General features: G+C 48.8%; 1 protein-coding gene across 3 annotated transcripts in view; it reads left to right on the forward strand.

Moving 5' to 3' along the window:
* Positions 1-21,709, forward strand: part of DPP10 (dipeptidyl peptidase like 10) — a 634,899-nt gene that overhangs the window by 437,199 nt on the left and 175,991 nt on the right. For all 3 annotated transcript variants that reach the window (XM_069732554.1, XM_069732555.1, XM_069732553.1), the window contains 3 exons: positions 5,887-5,934; positions 6,123-6,221; positions 6,407-6,476. In XM_069732554.1, the coding sequence (XP_069588655.1) occupies positions 5,887-5,934; positions 6,123-6,221; positions 6,407-6,476 (217 nt within the window). The remainder of the gene's footprint in view (positions 1-5,886; positions 5,935-6,122; positions 6,222-6,406; positions 6,477-21,709) is intronic.

The following is a 21,709-nucleotide window of genomic DNA, read 5'->3' on the forward strand; positions in this document are numbered from 1 at the left end:
GGCGTTATCGGGGGGAGGACTATTTATCCCGGGTGGCGATATCAGAGGGAGGACTATTTATCCCGGATGGCGTTATCGGGGGGAGGACTATTTATCCTGGGTGGCGTTATCAGAGGGAGGACTATTTATCCTGGGTGGCGTTATCAGAGGGAGGACTATTTATCCTGGGTGGCGTTATCGGGGGGAGGACTATTTATCCTGGGTGGCGTTATCAGAGGGAGGACTATTTATCCTGGGTGGCGTTATCAGAGGGAGGACTATTTATCCTGGGTGGCGTTATCGGGGGGATGACTATTTATCCTGGGTGGCGTTATCAGAGGGAGGACTATTTATCCCGGGTGACGTTATCAGAGGGAGGACTATTTATCCCGGGTGGCGTTATCGGGGAGAGGACTATTTATCCCGGATGACGTTATCGGAGGGAGGACTATTTATCCCGGATGGCGTTATCAGAGGGAGGACTATTTATCCCGGATGGCGTTATCAGAGGGAGGACTATTTATCCTGGGTGGCGTTATCGGGGAGAGGACTATTTATCCCGGGTGGCGTTATCAGAGGGAGGACTATTTATCCTGGATGGCGTTATCAGAGGGAGGACTATTTATCCTCTGTGGCGTTATCAGAGGGAGGACTATTTATCCTGGGTGGCGTTATCAGAGGGAGGACTATTTATCCTGGGTGGCGTTATCGGGGGAAGGACTATTTATCCTGGGTGGCGTTATCAGAGGGAGGACTATTTATCCCGGATGGCGTTATCGGGAGGAGGACTATTTATCCCGGGTGACGTTATCAGAGGGAGGACTATTTATCCTGGGTGGCGTTATCAGAGGGAGGACTATTTATCCCGGATGGCGTTATCGGGGGGAGGACTATTTATCCCGGGTGACGTTATCAGAGGGAGGACTATTTATCCTGGGTGGCGTTATCGGGGGAAGGACTATTTATCCTGGGTGGCGTTATCAGAAGGAGGACTATTTATCCTGGGTGGCGTTATCGGGGGAGGACTATTTATCCTGGGTGGCGTTATCAGAGGGAGGACTATTTATCCCGGGTGACGTTATCAGAGGGAGGACTATTTATCCTGGGTGGCGTTATCAGAGGGAGGACTATTTATCCTGGGTGGCGTTATCGGGGGGAGGACTATTTATCCTGGGTGGCGTTATCAGAGGGAGGACTATTTATCCCGGGTGACGTTATCAGAGGGAGGACTATTTATCCCGGGTGGCGTTATCGGGGAGAGGACTATTTATCCCGGATGACGTTATCGGAGGGAGGACTATTTATCCCGGATGGCGTTATCAGAGGGAGGACTATTTATCCCGGATGGCGTTATCAGAGGGAGGACTATTTATCCTGGGTGGCGTTATCGGGGAGAGGACTATTTATCCCGGGTGGCGTTATCAGAGGGAGGACTATTTATCCTGGATGGCGTTATCAGAGGGAGGACTATTTATCCTCTGTGGCGTTAACAGAGGGAGGACTATTTATCCTGGGTGGCGTTATCAGAGGGAGGACTATTTATCCTGGGTGGCGTTATCGGGGGAAGGACTATTTATCCTGGGTGGCGTTATCAGAGGGAGGACTATTTATCCCGGATGGCGTTATCGGGAGGAGGACTATTTATCCCGGGTGACGTTATCAGAGGGAGGACTATTTATCCTGGGTGGCGTTATCAGAGGGAGGACTATTTATCCCGGATAGCGTTATCGGGGGGAGGACTATTTATCCCGGGTGACGTTATCAGAGGGAGGACTATTTATCCTGGGTGGCGTTATCGGGGGAAGGACTATTTATCCTGGGTGGCGTTATCAGAAGGAGGACTATTTATCCTGGGTGGCGTTATCGGGGGAAGGACTATTTATCCTGGGTGGCGTTATCGGGGGAAGGACTATTTATCCTGGGTGGCGTTATCAGAGGGAGGACTATTTATCCCGGGTGACGTTATCAGAGGGAGGACTATTTATCCCGGATGGCGTTATCGGGGGGAGGACTATTTATCCTGGGTGGCGTTATCAGAGGGAGGACTATTTATTCCGGGTGACGTTATCAGAGGGAGGACTATTTATCCTGGGTGGCGTTATCGGGGGGAGGACTATTTATCCTGGGTGGCGTTATCAGAGGGAGGACTATTTATCCTGGGTGGCGTTATCAGAGGGAGGACTAGTTATCCCGGGTGACGTTATCAGAGGGAGGACTATTTATCCTGGGTGGCGTTATCGGGGGGAGGACTATTTATCCCGGGTGACGTTATCGGAGGGAGGACTATTTATCCCGGGTGACGTTATCGGGGGGAGGACTATTTATCCCGGGTGGCGTTATCAGAGGGAGGACTATTTATCCCGGGTGACGTTATCGGAGGGAGGACTATTTATCCCGGGTGACGTTATCGGGGGGAGGACTATTTATCCCGGGTGGCGTTATCAGAGGGAGGACTATTTATCCCGGGTGACGTTATCAGAGGGAGGACTATTTATCCCGGATGGCGTTATCGGGGGGAGGACTATTTATCCTGGGTGGCGTTATCGGGGGGAGGACTATTTATCCTGGGTGGCGTTATCAGAGGGAGGACTATTTATCCTGGGTGGCGTTATCAGAGGGAGGACTATTTATCCTGGGTGGCGTTATCGGGGGGAGGACTATTTATCCTGGGTGGCATTATCAGAGGGAGGACTATTTATCCTGGGTGGCGTTATCAGAGGGAGGACTATTTATCCTGGGTGGCGTTATCGGGGGGAGGACTATTTATTCCGGGTGACGTTATCAGAGGGAGGACTATTTATTCCGGGTGACGTTATCAGAGGGAGGACTATTTATCCTGGGTGGCGTTATCAGAGGGAGGACTATTTATCCTGGGTGGCGTTATCGGGGGGAGGACTATTTATCCTGGGTGACGTTATCAGAGGGAGGACTATTTATCCTGGGTGGCGTTATCAGAAGGAGGACTATTTATCCTGGGTGGCGTTATCAGAAGGAGGACTATTTATCCTGGGTGGCGTTATCAGAGGGAGGACTATTTATTCCGGGTGACGTTATCAGAGGGAGGACTATTTATCCCGGGTGGCGTTATCAGAGGGAGGACTATTTATCCCGGGTGGCATTATCGGAGGGAGGACTATTTATCCCGGGTGGCGTTATCAGAGGGAGGACTATTTATCCTGGGTGGCGTTATCAGAGGGAGGACTATTTATTCCGGGTGACGTTATCAGAGGGAGGACTATTTATCCCGGGTGGCGTTATCGGAGGGAGGACTATTTATCCCGGGTGACGTTATCAGAGGGAGGACTATTTATCCCGGGTGACGTTATCGGCGAGAGGACTATTTATCCCGGGTGACGTTATCAGAGGGAGGACTATTTATCCCGGGTGGCGTTATCGGGGGGGGGGGGGGGGGGGCTATTTATCCCAGGTGGCGTTATCGAGGAGAGGACTATTTATCCCGGGTGGCGTTATCAGAGGGAGGACTATTTATCCTGGGTGGCGTTATCAGAGGGAGGACTATTTATCCTGGGTGGCGTTATCAGAGGGAGGACTATTTATCCCGGATGGCGTTATCGGGGGGGGGGGCTATTTATCCCGGGTGACGTTATCGGAGGGAGGACTATTTATCCTGGGTGACGTTATCGGAGGGAGGACTATTTATCCTGGGTGGCGTTATCGGGGGGAGGACTATTTATCCCGGGTGGCGTTATTAGAGGGAGGACTATTTATCCTGGGTGGCGTTATCGGGGGGGGGGGGGGCTATTTATCCCGGGTGACGTTATCGGAGGGAGGACTATTTATCCCGGGTGACGTTATCGGAGGGAGGACTATTTATCCCGGGTGGCGTTATCAGAGGGAGGACTATTTATCCTGGGTGGCGTTATCAGAGGGAGGACTATTTATTCCGGGTGACGTTATCAGAGGGAGGACTATTTATCCCGGGTGGCGTTATCGGAGGGAGGACTATTTATCCCGGGTGACGTTATCGGCGAGAGGACTATTTATCCCGGGTGGCGTTATCGGGGGGGGGGGGCTATTTATCCCAGGTGGCGTTATCGAGGAGAGGACTATTTATCCCGGGTGGCGTTATCGGAGGGAGGACTATTTATCCCGGGTGGCGTTATCGGGGGGGGGGGCTATTTATCCCGGGTGGCGTTATCAGAGGGAGGACTATTTATCCCGGGTGACGTTATCGGCGAGAGGACTATTTATCCCGGGTGGCGTTATCGGTGGGAGGACTATTTATCCTGGATGGCGTTATCAGAGGGAGGACTATTTTTCCCGGATGGCGTTATCGGGGGGAGGACTATTTATCCTGGATGGCGTTATCAGAGGGAGGACTATTTATCCCGGAAGGCGTTATCGGAGGGAGGACTATTTATCCCGGATGGCGTTATCGGGGGGAGGACTATTTATCCCGGGTGGCGTTATCGGGGGGGGGCTATTTATCCCAGGTGGGGTTATCGAGGAGAGGACTATTTATCCCGGGTGGCGTTATCGAGGGAGGACTATTTATCCCGGGTGGCGTTATCGGGGGGAGGACTATTTATCCTGGATGGCGTTATCAGAGGGAGGACTATTTATCCCGGAAGGCGTTATCGGGGGGAGGACTATTTATCCCAGGTGGCGTTATCGAGGAGAGGACTATTTATCCCGGGTGGCGTTATCGAGGGAGGACTATTTATCCCGGGTGGCGTTATCGGGGGGGGGGGGGCTATTTATCCCGGGTGGCGTTATCGGAGGGAGGACTATTTATCCTGGGTGACGTTATCTGAGGGAGGACTATTTATCCCGGGTGACGTTATCGGCGAGAGGACTATTTATCCCGGGTGGCGTTATCGGTGGGAGGACTATTTATCCTGGATGGCGTTATCAGAGGGAGGACTATTTATCCTGGATGGCGTTATCGGGGGGAGGACCATTTATCCTGGGTGACGTTATCGAGGGAGGACTATTTATCCCGGGTGGCGTTATCGGGGGGGGGGGCTATTTATCCCGGGTGGCGTTATCGGAGGGAGGACTATTTATCCTGGGTGACGTTATCGGTGGGAGGACCATTTATCCTGGGTGACGTTATCAGCGAGAGGACTATTTATCCCGGGTGGAGTTATCGGGGGGGGGGGGGGGGCTATTTATCCCAGGTGGCGTTATCGAGGAGAGGACTATTTATCCCGGGTGGCGTTATCGGGGGGGGGGCTATTTATCCCGGGTGGCGTTATCAGAGGGAGGACTATTTATCCCGGGTGACGTTATCGGCGAGAGGACTATTTATCCTGGGTGGCGTTATCGGGGGGAGGACTATTTATCCTGGATGGCGTTATCAGAGGGAGGACTTTTTATCCCGGATGGCGTTATCGGGGGGAGGACTATTTATCCTGGATGGCGTTATCAGAGGGAGGACTATTTATCCCGGGTGACGTTATCGGCGAGAGGACTATTTATCCCAGATGGCGTTATCGGGGGGGGGGGGGCGGCTATTTATCCCAGGTGACGTTATCGAGGAGAGGACTATTTATCCCGGGTGGCGTTATCGGGGGGGGGGGGCTATTTATCCCAGGTGGCGTTATCGAGGAGAGGACTATTTATCCCGGGTGGCGTTATCGGAGGGAGGACTATTTATCCCGGGTGGCGTTATCGGGGGGGGGGGGCTATTTATCCCAGGTGGCGTTATCGGCGAGAGGACTATGTATCCCAGGTGGCGTTATCGGGGGGGGGGGACTATTTGTCCCGGGTGGCGTTATCGGTGGGGGACTATTTGTCCCGGGTGGCGTTATCGGAGGGAGGACTATTTAACCTGGCTGGTGTAGTTGGGGTCTCAGCGGTTAAATGTCTGTTTTGCAGTCTATGGATTGTATTCCTGTGTGCTGATGACTGTGATAGTTCATCTGACATCTTTTCCTGTGACAGGTCGGGGGGTTCATGTATTCAGCGTCCACAACACAAGTCACCCCTCAGGTAAGTGTCATCCTCATCATGTATGATACAATACCCAACAGGATACAGGAGGTCTGGGGCAGGGGTCTCAGCTGGGGGTATATTATCAGTATACAGGGGGTCCGGGGTCTCAGCTGAGGGTATACAGGGGTCCTGCAGGGCTCTTGGCTGGTAGATGTCTCAGTCCTGATGTCCTTTCTTTTCCGCAGACTTTTATATCCTTGAAGACAATGCTGTTCTACAGGAAGCTGTGTCACAGAAGGAAATCTTCAGGAGTGAAGTAAAAATGGTTCCCATTGAGGACTATGGTAATGAAGAGGTGGGGTTTAGTAGGCATGGGTGGGGTTTTGTAGGCAGAGGTGGGGTTTAGTAGGCATGGGTGGGGTTTTGTAGGCAGAGGTGGGGTTTAGTAGGCATGGGTGGGGTAACATGGGAGTTGCAGTGAGTGGGGGTGGGGCAGACTCCTGGATCTAACGCCTGTCTCTTCTTTTAGAGCTTCCTCTGCGCCTGTCATACCCTCGTGACTTTATGAAGCAGAACCGCTATCCTCTCCTCCTCATCGTGTAAGTATTGTCCTGTGTTTTGGGAGCAGCGGACTCCTCGTAATGACGCCGCGCTCACACCGGTGCCCTCATGGCAGCTTGTTCTGTTCGGAGGTGCCGGTCACATTTTTGTACCTTTCATAATGATGGCTGCGCCAAAATAATGATTGGGTTTACAGTAAAGCAAATGGTAGACCTTCGTATAATGTCAGACGATGGCTTTCATTGTTCTGTGACAAGGGGCGTCAGCGTGTCTCCTACCACGGGGTCGTCCTGTAAAAAGATGCCACGTCCCAGCCCCCAACCTCACGGGCGAAAGAGACGATGGCTGCTGAAGACAGGAGAGACGAGTCCCCGGACGACTTATGGCCGCGATCAGGCTCAGAATTGGTCGGATTTGGTCGCCGAATCTGAATTTGCCATATTGGTTCCCTATTCGTACCGAATGAATGTTTGAAGATCGGTTCCGAGCAGATTCGGTAAATTCTACTCCTATTTACAATATTCAATGCCGATTTTATTCGGAACCGAATCCGAACAAAGTAACACCCTGCGGTAAATCAATAGCCTAATGCATGAAAATAGTGTACGGTATTTAGTTAACATGTTTTTTGATAAAAAATGTGAAAGCCATCCCGCCTCATCACAGCGACCATAATTGGGGAGTCCGAACTCTAATATTTAAAACCTTACCATTTGTCAAGGGACACGCATGTAGATAAGGACTGCGAGGGACTGCGAGCGACTAGTGGATACACCGCCAATAGTATTACTATGGCCACCGTGAGCAGGCGGGATGGCCTTCACATTTTTTTAATTAAAAATCATGGTATCTAAGTGCCGTACATTATTTTCATGCACTGTGCGATTTATTTACTGCAGGGTATTAAATCATTAGGTTTCTGTCTTTGTTGTTTTCTGTTTAGTGGCCTGTGTGAACATGTGCTTACACGCTGCATGCACACCAGTTTATATCCCTGTTCATTTCTTTGGTGTTTTTTTTATAAAGTAGGAGACATAGCCATAGTATTGCTAGATTAGGTGGAAATTGCCAATAAAAACAATAAAATGTATTATTACCATATATTCTCGGGTATAAGCCGACCCCCCTAATTTTGCCACAAAAACCTGGGAAACTTAATGACTCGAGTATAAGCCTAGGGTGGGAAATGCAGCAGCTATTGGTAAATGTCAAAAGTAAAAATAGATACAAAATAACAGTAAAATTAATTGAGAAGGTTATGTGTTCTTGAATATCCATATTGAATCAGGGGCCCCATATAATGCTCCATAAAGTTCATGATGGGCCCCATAAGATGCTCCATATTAAAATATGCCCCATATAATCCTGCGTAAAGGTTAATAATGGCCCCATAAGATGCTCCATACAGTCACTTGCCTCATTTGCTGTTGCTGCAATAAAAAAATCACATACTCACCTCTCCGTCACCCCCGGCACTTTCAATATTCACCTGACTTCGTTCCGGTGCCGCTCCATCTTCAGCACTGAAGTTCAGGCACAGGGCGCGCACTAACCACATCATCGCGCCCGCTGACCTGAGTGTCACTGCACAAGACTGTGAAGACGGAGCGGCGCCGGAACGAGGAGCAGGTGAATATCACACAGCGCTGCGCTCCCCATTCTACTCACCTGCTCCTGGTGCGGTCCCTGTACATCTGTTCCCCGGCGCCGGCAGCTTCTTCCTGTAGTGAGCGGTCACTGTTACCGCTCATTACAGTAATGAATATGCGGCTCCACCTCTGGGAGGTGGAGCCGCATATTCATTACTGTAATGAGCGGTACCATGTGACCACTCAGTACAGGAAGAAGCTGCCAGTGCCGGGGAAAACACGTGCAGGGACCGCACCAGGAGCAGGTGAGTAGAATTAGGTGAGTATAATTAGACAGCCCCTGGGTATGACTCGAGTATAAGCCGAGAGGGGGACTTTCATCTAAAAAAAATGGGCTGAAAATCTCGGCTTATACTCGAGTATATACGGTAAATCATTATAAACATAAATAGAAATAATTGTTAAACAGGGTTGCTGCTAACCAGGGACAACAAATCACGTGTGGCCAAAAAATTTATTAGATGAAGTGCAAATAGAACCTGATCATGACAAAGCCTGTGACATCATTATACAGCGCCTTGCAAAGGTATTCGGCCCCCTTGGGACTTTTCAACCTTTTCCCACACATCATGCTTCAAACATAAAGATACCAAATGTAAATTTTTGGTGAAGAATCAACAAGTGGAACACAATTGTGAAGTTGAACAAAATTTATTGGTTATTTTAAATTTTTGTAGAAATTCAAAAACTGAGACGAGGGGCGTGAAATATTATTTGGCCCCTTTACCTTCAGTGCAGAAGTTCATTGTGGATCTCTGAATGATCCAATGTTGTCCTAAATGCCTAATGATGATAAATATAATCCACCTGTGTGTGATCAAGTCTCCGTATAAATGCACCTGCTCTGTGATAGTCTCAGGGTTCTGTTTGAAGCACAGAGAGCATCATGAAGACCAAGGAACACAACAGGCAGGTCCGTGATACTGTTGTGGAGAAGTTTAAAGCCGGATTTGGATACAAAATGATTTCCAAAACTTTAAACATCCCAAGGAGCACTGTGCAATGATCATATTGAAATGGAAGGAGTATCATACCACTGCAAATCTACCAAGACCCAGCCGTCCCTCTAAACTTTCATCTCAAACAAGGAGAAGGGTGATCAGAGATGCAGCCAAGAGGCCCATGATCACTCTGGATGATCTGCAGAGATCTACAGCTGAGGTGGGACAGTCTGTCCATAGGACAACAATCAGTCGTACACTGCACAAATCTGCCCTTTATGGAAGAGTGCCAAGAAGAAAGCCATTTCTCAAAGATATCCATAGAAAGTCTTGTTTAGAGTTTGCAACAAGTCACCTGGGAGACACCAAACATGTGGAAGAAGGTGCTCTGCTCAGATGAAACCAAAATCTAACTTTTTGGCAACAATGCCAAATGATATGTTTGGCGCAAAGGCACCACAGCTCATCACCCTGAATGCACCATCCCCACTGTCAAACATGGTGGTGGCAGCATCATGGTTTGGGCCAGACCTCAATCCAATCGAGAATCTGTGGAAAGAGCTGAAAACTGCTGTTCACAAACGATCTCCATCAAACCTCACTGAGCTCGAGCTGTTTGCCAAGGAAGAATGGGCGAGAATTTCAGTCTCTCGATGTACAAAACTGATAGAGACAAACCCCAAGAGACTTGTAATCGCAGCAAAAGGGGCGCAACAAAGTATTAAGCTAAAGGGGCCGAATAATATTACACGCCCCACTCTTCAGTTTTTGAATTTAGACAAAATTTTAAAATAACCAAAAAATTTCGTTGAGCTTCACAATTGTGTTCCACTTGTTGATTCTTCACCAAAAATTTACATTTGGTATCTTTATGTTTGAAGCCTGATATGTGGGAAAAGGTTGAAAAGTTCCAGGGGGCTGAATACTTTCGCAAGGCACTGTAAGTATAGGTGATAAAGTGTTCACGATAGTACAATATTTCTGCCAGTAAAAAGTATAAAGTGGCACTTACATGATTAGTTGTTAAGTTTGTATGGCGTCCCCGCCACCCCAACGTACAGTTTGCTTCTTCGTCAGTAGGCATGAACGTGAAGTCTTGAAGGGCTAATAACCACCTAGTCACCCGGGCGTTCTTACCCTTCTCTCTCTCAACTATATTTCTATAGCGCCAACATATTCCCACCACTTTATATTTTAGAGGTGACTTGCACAGACAATAGACATTACAGAATAACAATAATCACATAAATCACCAGATACCAAGAGGAATGAGGGCCCTGATCACCAGATACAGGAGTAGGTGAATGGTAACAATTGCTTTTGTTCAGACCAGCAATAATGTAAGAAATCGGGTGTTCATGTAAAGCTGCATGAACCAGTTATCATCCTGAATATGTAACCGTACAGACACAGAGGCTATTCAATGCATAAAGCGTGTGAGAACATAAGAAGAACCTGGTCATGAAGAAAATTTTGAATGGGCCACACAGGGATAATTAGATAAATGTTTTGAGGCAGTAGGCCATCCTGAAGAAATGCGTTTTTAGGGCACGCTTAAAACTGTGGGTATTGGGGATTAATCAAATTATCCTGGTTAGTGCATTCCAACGAATTGGGAGGTTCTGATGTTTGAGGATGTTAATCTCAGGTCAATAGCAGAACGGAGGGCATGGGTTGCGTGGTAGACTGAGACAAGGGAGGAGATGTAGGGTGATGCTTAACCGTGGAGAGGACGGGTAGGGTGGTAGACTGAGACAAGGGAGGAGATGTAGGGTGGTGCTGAAACGTGGAGAGGACGGGTAGGGTGGTTAACTGAGACAAGGGAGGAGATGTAGGGTGGTGCTGAAACGTGGAGAGGACGGGTAGGGTGGTAGACTGAGACCAGGGAAGACATGAAGGGTGATGCTGAACCGGTGGAGAGGACTGGTAGGGTGGTAGACAGAGACAATGGAGGAGATGTAGGGTGGTGCTGAACCGTGGAGAGGACAGGTAGGGTGGTAGACTGAGACAATGGAGGAGATGTAGGGTGGTGCTGAAACGTGGAGAGGACGGGTAGGGTGGTTAACTGAGACAAGGGAGGAGATGTAGGGTGGTGCTGAAACGTGGAGAGGACGGGTAGGGTGGTAGACTGAGACTAGGGAAGACATGAAGGGTGATGCTGAACCGGTGGAGAGGACTGGTAGGGTGGTAGACAGAGACAATGGAGGAGATGTAGGGTGGTGCTGAACCGTGTAGAGGATTGGTAGGGTGGTAGACTGAGACAAGGGAGGAGATGTAGGGTGGTGCTGAACCGTGGAGAGGATGGGTAGGGTGGTAGACTGAGACAAGGGAGGAGATGTAGGGTGGTGCTGAAACGTGGAGAGGATGGGTAGGGTGGTAGACTGAGACTAGGGAAGAGATGTAGGGTGGTGCTGAAACGTGGAGCGCTTTGTGAGTAAGAGCGATAAGTTTACGTTGAACTCTGGAGTGGATGGGCAACCAGTGCAATCAGATGTGTGGGGTGAATGAAAGCTCTGAATCAAGTATAACCCCACGACAGCGGGCATGATGCTGGGGAGTAATGGTAGAACCACACATGAAAATGGCAATGTCGGGCATAGATTGGTTAGTAGAGGGAGGAAACACAAGGAGTTCAGTTTTTGACAGGCTCAGTTTCAGATAGAGGATGGACATGATGTTGGAGACAGCGGTAAGACAATCACTGATGTTTTGTAATAATGCAGGTGTGTTGTCAGGAGTAGAGGTGTATAACTGGATGTCATCAGCATAGAGATGGTACTGGAAACCAAATCTACTGATTGTTTGTCTAATAGGGGCAGTATACAACGAGAAGAGGAGGGGGCCTAGGACTAATCCTGTTTAACCCCTACAGTAAGGGGAAGGTGAGAGGAGAAGGAACCAGCAAAAGATACAGTGAAGGAGCGATAGGAGGAGAACCAGGAGAGAACGGTGTCCTTGAGGCAAATGGAGCGGAGCATAGTGAGGAGGAGCTGATGATCCACAGTGTCAAATGCTGCAGAGAGATCCAAGAGAATCAGCATGGAGCAGTGACCATTAGATTTAGCTGTTAAGGTACCTTCACACATAACGATATTGTTAACGATATCGTTGCTATTTGTGACGTAGCAACGATATCGTTAATGAAATCGTTATGTGTGACAGCGACCAACGATCAGACCCCTGCTGGGAGATCGTTGGTCGCTGAATAAAGTCCAGAACTTTATTTCATCGCTGGACTCCTGCTGACATCGCTGGATCGGCGTGTGTGACACCGATCCAGCGATGTCTTCACTGGTAACCAGGGTAAACATCGGGTAACTAAGCGCAGGGCCGCGCTTAGTAACCCGATGTTTACCCTGGTTACCATGCTAAAAGTAAAAAAAAACAAACACTACATACTTACCTACAGCCGTCTGTCCTCCAGCGCTGTGCTCTGCACTCCTCCTGTACTGGCTGTGAGCCGGAAAGCAGAGCGGTGACGTCACCGCTCTGCTTTCCGGCTCACAGCCAGTACAGGAGGAGAGCAGAGAAGCAGAGCGCAGCGCTGGAGGACAGACAGCGGTAGGTAAGTATGTAGTGTTTGTTTTTTTTTACTTTCAGCATGGTAACCAGGGTAAACATCGGGTTACTAAGCGCGGCCCTGCGCTTAGTTACCCGATGTTTACCCTGGTTACCGGCATCGTTGGTCGCTGGAGAGCGGTCTGTGTGACAGCTCTCCAGCGACCAAACAGCGACGCTGCAGCGATCCGGATCGTTGTCGGTATCGCTGCAGCGTCGCTTAATGTGAAGGGGCCTTTAGTAAATCATTAGATTAGATCATTAGAGACTTTAGTGAGGGCAGTTTCAGTGGAGTGTAAAGAGCGGAAACCGGATTAAAGAGTGTCGAGAAAAGACTTATCTGAGAGATAGCAGATAAGACAGGAGTGGACCAAGCGTTCCAGGAGTTTAGAGATGAAGGGAAGATTAAAGACAGGTCTATAGTTAGCAGCACAGTTTTGGTCGAGATATGGTTTAAGTAATGGATGTATGATGGCATGCTTAAATGAGGAGGGAAAGATACCGGAAGAGAGAGAGAGGTTGAATGTTTTGTTAGGTGAGAGGTGACAGCAGGGGAAAGGGACTGGAGGAGATGTGATGGAATAGGGTCACTGGTGCAAGTAGTAGGGCGAGAAGATGCAAGGAGCCTGATTACTTCTTCTGTGACTGGTTCAAAATCAGAGAGTGAGCTAGATGTACTGGAAATGGGAGCAGAGTGCATGGTTTGAGGGGACTGTCGGATATGGTAATTTTTTTCTGTGAAATAATTGGCTAGCTCGTCAGCATGGAGATCCATGGTTGGGGCCTGCACTCTTGGGTTGAGTAGGGAATGAAAAGTGTCAAATAGACATTTAGGATTAATGGATAGTGAAGTGATGAGGTTGTTGAAATGGATGAAATCTTCAAGCTGATTAGATTTTCTCCACAGACGTTCGGCGCACCTGAAGCACCGCTGTAGGAAACTTGTTTGCAGCGTATGCCAGGGTTGTCGTCTGTGGCGAGTTGCTCTATGTATAGGAGGTGCGGCTTCATTCAGAGCACTTTACAGTGTTTCATTATAATGTTTCAGTGCAGAGTCAGGACATGAGAGGGAGGAGATAGGGGCCAATGATGACAGTTCTTGACAGAGAATGAAAGAAGGTTGTGGTCAGACAGCGGGAGAGGGGAGTTGCTAAAATCATACACTGAGCAAAGCTGGGAGAAGAACAGGTCAAGGGTGTTTCCGACTTCATGTGTAGGAGAGTTAGTAAGCTGCGAAAGGCCAAAGGAGGAGGTTCGAGATAAAAGGTGAGTGGCAGTATTTCAGGGAGTCAATGGCCCACTTTATGGCTAAGCATTCTTTCTCCACTATTGCATAGTTCTTTTCGCACGATGAGTTTCCAGCTCAGGTACAGGATGGGATGCTCTTCTCCATTGATTTTATATGACAGCACGGCTCCCAAACCAACTTCTGAAGCATCGGTCTGGACCACAAATCCCTTGCTAAACTCTGGTGCAACCCAAAACTGATGCTTGCACAGAGCCCACTTCAGTTCTTGAAACGTCATCTCTGTGCCAGGAGTCCATTTCACCATCATTAACTTGGTGGCCACAAGGAGATCTGTTAACAGTGTGGCAATTATGGCATTGTTCAGGATAAAATGCCGATAATACCCCACAATCCCAAGAAACGCCGTCACTTGCTTCTTGGAGAGTGGTAGCGGCCATTTCTGAATTGCCTCTATTTTATTAAACTGGGGCTTGATTTGGCCTCTCCCGACGATGTAGCCTAAGTACCTGGCCTCTTCCTTCCCTATGGCACACTTCTTGGGGATTTATGGTGAATCCCACTTTCCTCAATGCATTGAAGATTGCCTGTAGCTTTGACAGGTGCGAACTCTAGTCAGGGCTGAAGATGACAATGTCATCCAAATAGGCTGCAGCATATTTCTTATATAGAGCCAAGATTCGATCCATCGCCCTCTCGAAGGCAGCTGTAGTCCCCTGCAGTCCAAAGGGCATCCTGGTGTACTAAAAACACCCACCCTGTGTTGAGAAGGCCATCTTCTTCTTGGCATGGGGGATCTGGCAGTATCTCTTCGTCAGGTCAAGGGTTGTGATGTACCTTGAGGGTTCCAGTCGCTCAATGAGTTCATCCATGCGGGACCTTGGGTATGCGTCAAAACGAGACACCTCATTGAGCTTGCTGTAGTCCTTACAAAACCGCCAATTGCCATTGGGCTTCGGTACGAGGATGATGGGACTTGACCAGCCACTTCTTGATTCCTCTATCACCCCAAGGTCCAGCATTCTCTTCACTTCCTTGGAGATTATATCCCGGCATGCTTCAGGGATTCTGTAGGGTTTGAGGTTTACTCTTACATGCGGCTCTGTTAGCACATTGTGTTCCAAAACTTGTGTGCACCCTGGTAAATGTCAGTTCTTGACATTGTTGCTTCTGGGTCGGCGTTAGTATCTCAGCGATCACTACCTTCTCAGTCTTGGCTTCAGAACAGGCCCCAAGGCAACGAGCTTCCAGTGGTTCATGGTCCCTGTAAGGTTTCAGTAGGTTCACATGGTATACCTGGTGCTAGTGATGAGCGAATATACTCGTTGCCTGGTTGCTATGGAATCCCCACATGTAATCAAGCTGGCAATTAGCTGTAAATCCTTTAGCTGCGGTGATGAAAACTAAATCTCCGAACACTAATAAATACTCGTAGATCACCCGAGCGTGCTCGGGAAATCTCGAGCAACGAGTATACTCGCTCATCACTACCTGGTGCTGCTTTCTGCGACCGGGCTGGTGAACCTTGTAATTCACATTCCCGAGTTTTTCCACTGTCTTATATTGGCTTTGCCACTTCGCCAAGAATTTGCTATCCACTGCAGGAATAAGTACTAGCACCCAGTCCTTGGGCTGGAATTGCAATAGCCTCACTGATCAGTTGTGTACCCTCTCTTGGACCTTCTGTGCCTGGAGATGATGTTCCCTTACGATAGGCATTATGTGTGCCATCTTTTCTTGCAACTTGGCGACATGATCAATGGCACTGGTGCGGAGTGACCTTGGCTTCCCAGGTTTCTTTGGCATTGTCCAGTAGCCCTCGTGGATGTCAGCCATACAGGAGGTCGAACAGCGAGAAGCCAGTGGAGGCCTGTAGGACTTTTCTGACAGAAAATAGCAGGAACGGGAGAAGATTGTCCCATTCCCGACAATCCTTCTCAACGACCCTCTTGAGCATGGCCTTCAAGGTCTTGTTGAATCGCTCCACCAGCCCATCGGTCTGCGGATGGTAAATGGAGGTTTGTAGCTGGGTGATCTGGAGGACTCTACACAGCTCCCACATCACTTTGTTCATAAACAGGGTCCCCTGGTTTGTCAAAATCTCCTTGGGCAAACCGGTCTGGCAAAGATATGGGCAAGCACCCCTGCGATACACTTAGCTGAAGCGTTCTTCAGTTGCACTGCTTCCGGATAGCAGGTCGCATAGTCCATGACCACTAAGATGTACTGATGGCCACATTCTGATTTAATGAAGGGACCTACCAGGTCCATAGCAATCATTTTGAAGGAGATTTCTATCACAGGTAAAGGAACTAAGGGGCTTCGAAAGTGAAAAGTAGGAGCAGTTATGACAGGTGGGGCAGGACCCACAATAATTCATGATCTCTAGGTAACACCCTGGCCAATAGAACCTCTGTAACACTCTCTTCTCAGTTTTCTCTACCAACAGATGTCCACCTAAAACATGCCAATGTGCCATGTCTAAAATCCTCCGCCGGTGGGGTCCTGGAACTAACAACTGCTCTACCATCTCTCCTCCCTTCAGTTTGGTCACCCGATACAATAAATCTCCATGTACTGCAAAATGAGGGAATTTGGTGTCATCCGCCAGCTCTTGAGCAACCCTGTTACATACAGACACATTCTCAAATGCCCCCTTCAATGTAAGATCCCGAAGTTGAGCAGTCCCAAAGTTCTCCTTAGGCACCTCTAAGATAGGGAAGCTGGGCTCCTCTGTTACCGTCTCATCCACCTATCCAACGAGGACGCATAGGGAACACTCTTTCACCTCTGATTTTGATGGAGTCGCCTTCACAGGGGTCTGGCTTTTGACCGGGACATTCTGTACAGCCCCCTTTTGCCACAAGTTCCAAAACAGAGCAAAATCTCGCCCCAGTATGACTGGATGGATAAAAGGTACCTTCACACTCAGCGACGCTGCAGCGATACCGACAACGATGTCGATCGCTGCAGCGTCGCTGTGTGGTCGCTGGAGAGCTGTCACACAGACCGCTCTCCAGCGACCAACGATCCCGAGGTCCCCGGTAACCAGGGTAAACATCTGGTTACTAAGCGCAGGGCCGCGCTTAGTAACCCGATGTTTACCCTGGTTACCAGCGTAAACGTTAAAAAACAAACACTACATACTTACCTTCCACTGTCTGTCCTCCGGCGCTCTGCTTTCCTCTGCACTGTCAGCGCCAGTCAGCCGGAAAGCAGAGCGGTGACGTCACCGCTGTGCTTTCCGGCATGCCGGCGCTGACACAGGATGCAGGAGGAGTGCAGAGAAGCACAGCGCCGGGGACAGACAGCTGAAGGTAAGTATGTAGTGTTTGTTTTTTTAACGTTTACGCTGGTAACCAGGGTAAACATCGGGTTACTAAGTGCGGCCCTGCGCTTAGTAACCCGATGTTTACCCTGGTTACCAGTGAAGACATCGCTGGATCAGTGTCACACACGCCGATCCAGCGATGTCAGCGGGAGATCCAGCGACAAAATAAAGTTCTGGACTTTCCTCAGCGACCAACGATCTCCCAGCAGGGGCCTGATCGTTGGTCGCTGTCACACATAACGATTTCCTTAACGATATCGTTGCTACGTCACAAAAAGCAACAATATCGTTAACGATATCGTTATGTGTGACGGTACCTTTAGTCTTTTACTACCTCAACCTCATGGGACAAATCACCACAGTCTGTTCCCATGGTTATTCTGGCTGCAGGGTAGTACTTGACGTCTCCGTGTATGCAGCTGACACCTACAAACTTATTAGGGATTAAATGGTGGGGAAGTGCAGTGCTGATTAGGGTCATTAGACTTCCAAGAGTCCAACAGTCCCAGAACCATTAACCCATTGACGGACATGGCACATGATTGTGGACCCTGGCTGGGTTGACAGTCCACACTGCTGGCCGGATAGGCATAATAGGAATAGCACTTGCCTAGGCTGCAGTCCATGGATTCAGGGGACATATGACACCGGGCGGCTATGTGTCCAGGATTGTGACAGCGCCAGCAGACCACATCCTTCACAATAGCCTTATGGAACCCTTCAGCAGAATTAGGATGCCCCCAATTTGTGGACCTACCAACCCTCCGTGGTGAGCCTGCCCCCCTTTGCGTATCCAAGTACGGGAAGTAGCTAGGTCTGGGTTCCCAATGGATTTCACTACAACCTGGTATCTCTCAACTAGGCCGACCAAGTCATCTGCATTCCGTGGGTCGCCCTTGACAATCCAGGTCTGTATTGGCCTGGGGAGGGAGTGGACGAACCTGTCCATCACCACACGCTCAACCATTTGGGCTGGAGTGAAAGTCTCTGGCTGCAGCCACTTATGAACCAGGTGCAATAGATCAAACATCTTGGAGTGTGTGGGTTTGTCGCCAGCATACGCCAAGCAGTGGACTCGCTGAGCCCTTGCAGACATTGGCACTCCCAGGCGTGCCAGAATTTCAGTTTTTAATTTGCCATACTCTTGGCATTCTGGAGGGCTAAGTCATAATACGCATTTTGGGGTTCACCAGTAGAATAGAGTGTTCACTGCTCTGGTGGTAGCCTCTCAAGCTCCCCTACCCGCTCGAACACAGTCAAAAAGACTTCAGCATCTTCCCCTGGGTCATTTTCTGTATGGCTCGTCTTAGGGTTTGACTGAAACAAGAACCTTCGGCACTCAATAAGAACAATTTATTATTCAATGTTGAAATGAAGGAAAAAGAGGCGAATCATCCACCATATACAAAAGAAAAAACGGAACACAGGTGTACACAGATATGCTTCTGCTGCAACGTTTCGGCAATATATGCCTTTGTCAAGCCAAATCTGTGATAGAGAGGTCTTAGGTGTTGGAATCTGCTCGGCGGGTCTGCCTATGGTAAGTAGAAATTCATATACCTGCTTGGTGTGGACGCATCGGTATGGCGGCGGGCTGCCGGTGTCTATGTGCGAACGCTGTGCAATTTGAACATCGAACAATACATTGTTCTTATTGAGTGCCGAAGGTTCTTGTTTCAGTCTTCCTGGATTTTTTCCTTCAGAGCACCAAATTCCATTTTCAGTGAGCACCCCTTATATCCCAAATACTGTCGTCTTAGGGTTTTCCAGACATGCGCATCATCACCTGGAGACGGAGAGGAGACTGTCGGCCTTACACGAACCGCCTCTGCAAGGAGCTCCATTTGCTGTTAGCGCCTCCTGCTGCTGTCACTCTTGCTGTTGCTGAAGCTGCGGTACTAACAGCTTATTCGCCTCCTGCTGCACCGCTTGCTGCTGTTGGCTGGAGAGCTGGTGTTGCTGCTTTACCTGGATGAGATGTTTCACAAGCTCCTCCATGCTGCCGGACGTCTCGCTCTGAATGGTGGATTTTACCCAGGACATGCAGTTATCCTCAGCTCCTATGTGTGTTCCTGGAATGCTTCCCACACTCAAAACACCATGTGTGAGAGGTTGACACACTCAGCTGCTTTACCAGGTAGACACAGAAACCTTCTGGTAAAAGATCACCTGCTGGTTTATTGTGGATAGCATAAACTTTAGCAGGGTTCAGGAAAAATAAACAGAGCCTCGCTGGTAAAACAAACAAAACACCGTCCATAAGAGTCCAGTCTCTGCAGGGTTCACCTGCAGTTAACCCGCACAGTCCTCAGCTCCTCTGGGGGCTCTGTGGGAGTTGCTGCTCTCCCAAGACACGACACCCACTGACTCATGGCCAGGTATTTAACATCCCATATGATGATAACATGACTGACATCACACAGGTCCTGTCAGGGCTCTGCAGGTGGAGGTATGGTGGACCTCCTCCCACCCGCTCTACGGAGGTCCACTAAAACCAGCCCATTACATAAGTTAACCCTCTCAACACTGTGCTGGAGGAAAACTATTCTGGTTTTACATCACGGACACTAATATGTTCCGTGACACCAGGGACGTACATAGAAATCATGGGGCCCCATAGCAAAAATCTGAATGGCTCCCCCCAAAAAAAATTCACCGCCAGGCCCAGCTCACCGTCTTGCATCTCCACACATCCTCAGGTCCTCACGCTCCTCCTCCAACAGCCGGTAGCTGCCTTTCTCATGTGCAACTACTTCTGGCCGGGCCCAGCATGCACTGCTCTCTCTGGCTGGAAAGCTATGTCAGCCAGGAGGCGTGGCTTCCTTATGCAAATCCAGCCAGAGAGTTCAGCCGGGAGCAATGCACGACCAGAAAGGAGGAGTTAGGAAGAGACACTGACAGCTTGGTGGGGCCGAAGTGCAAGAAATGTGTCTGGGCCCCCCTCCTTTTATGGCGACAAAGTGAAAAAAAAAAATATATATATATATATCTAATATATAATTGCCTAGAATACTACTTCTTGCAATTTGTGCCAACTTCCGTGGCTTTGTCCGGAGCTAATGTCCGGAGCTAATGTGCAGAGCTAATGTCCGGAGCTAATGTGCGGAGCTAATGTCCGGAGCTAATGTCCGGAGCTAATGTCCGGAGCTAATGTCCGGAGCTAATGTCCGGAGATAATGTCCGGAGCTAATGTCCGGAGCTAATGTGCGGAGCTAATGTCCGGAGCTAATGTCCGGAGCTAATGTCCGGAGCTAATGTCCGGAGCTAATGTCCGGAGCTAATGTCCGGAGCTAATGTCCGGAGATAAGTGACGTCAACAGTGTCCGGAGCTAATGTCCGGAGCTAATGTCCGGAGCTAATGTCCGGAGCTAATGTCCGGAGATAATGTCCGGAGCTAATGTCCGGAGCTAATGTCCGGAGCTAATGTCCGGAGCTAATGTCCGGAGATAATGTCCGGAGCTAATGTCCGGAGCTAATGTCCGGAGCTAATGTCCGGAGATAATGTCCGGAGATAATGTCCGGAGCTAATGTCCGGAGCTAATGTCCGGAGCTAATGTCCGGAGCTAATGTCCGGAGCTAATGTCCGGAGATAATGTCCGGAGCTAATGTCCGGAGCTAATGTCCGGAGCTAATGTCCGGAGCTAATGTCCGGAGATAAGTGACGTCAACAGTGTCCAGTGTCTGATTGGTTGCCGCCTGCTGCGAGCGACCAATCAGAAACGTGCCGTACTGTGACACACTCCGCCCGCTATTTTGGTGTGATTTTTGAATTTTTACCTCACAGCAAGTTTCTACTGCGTGGAGGCGGGCCCAGTGACGTTGCTCTTCAAGCTCCTGCCGAATTTCGTCAAAAAAATGATAATACCATTTACCAAAACTATATATATTTAGTTGTGAAGTGGTTCAGTGACATTTTCACACCAATTTTGAACTTTTGTTTGGTGTTTTCTCCATATACTGCCTATTATTCACTGACTGTTATACTGAGAGACTGCCGTTTATTAACCTCTTCTTTGCCACATTGGGTATATTGCTCTATTATTTGCCACATAAGGACATTGTCCATTATTGCCCAGCAATTTCTCTGCAATATAAACTGCCTATTTATTAATATCTGCATTCCTGCAAAGAACTATTGCCTATTATTAACTGGCTATTTTCCTACTACCTGACATTGTTCTTAAGCAAAGAACCGTTGTTGTGGCATTTGCCACAACACGCAAAGTTGTCGTCTGATGTCTTTCATCCCTCCCCTCATAAGCATGTTCATGGATCCTGTGTAACTGTACCTTAAATAACAAGAATTGTCAAGAGCTGGTGAGTGCAGCCATTTTTTGTTCTTTCTTACTATTATTTATTAATTGTATTATTCTTACATTTGAATAAATAAAGTATATATGGATTCTAGACTCCCGATTCTTTAGAATCGGGCTGCCATCTAGTATATATACAGTGGGGCAAAAAAGTATTTAGTCAGTCAGCAATAGTGCAAGTTCCACCACTTAAAAAGATGAGAGGCGTCTGTAATTTACATCGTAGGTAGACC

Source organism: Ranitomeya imitator, chromosome 7 (assembly GCF_032444005.1).
Source record: "Ranitomeya imitator isolate aRanImi1 chromosome 7, aRanImi1.pri, whole genome shotgun sequence".
NCBI classification, from domain to species: domain Eukaryota; kingdom Metazoa; phylum Chordata; class Amphibia; order Anura; family Dendrobatidae; genus Ranitomeya; species Ranitomeya imitator.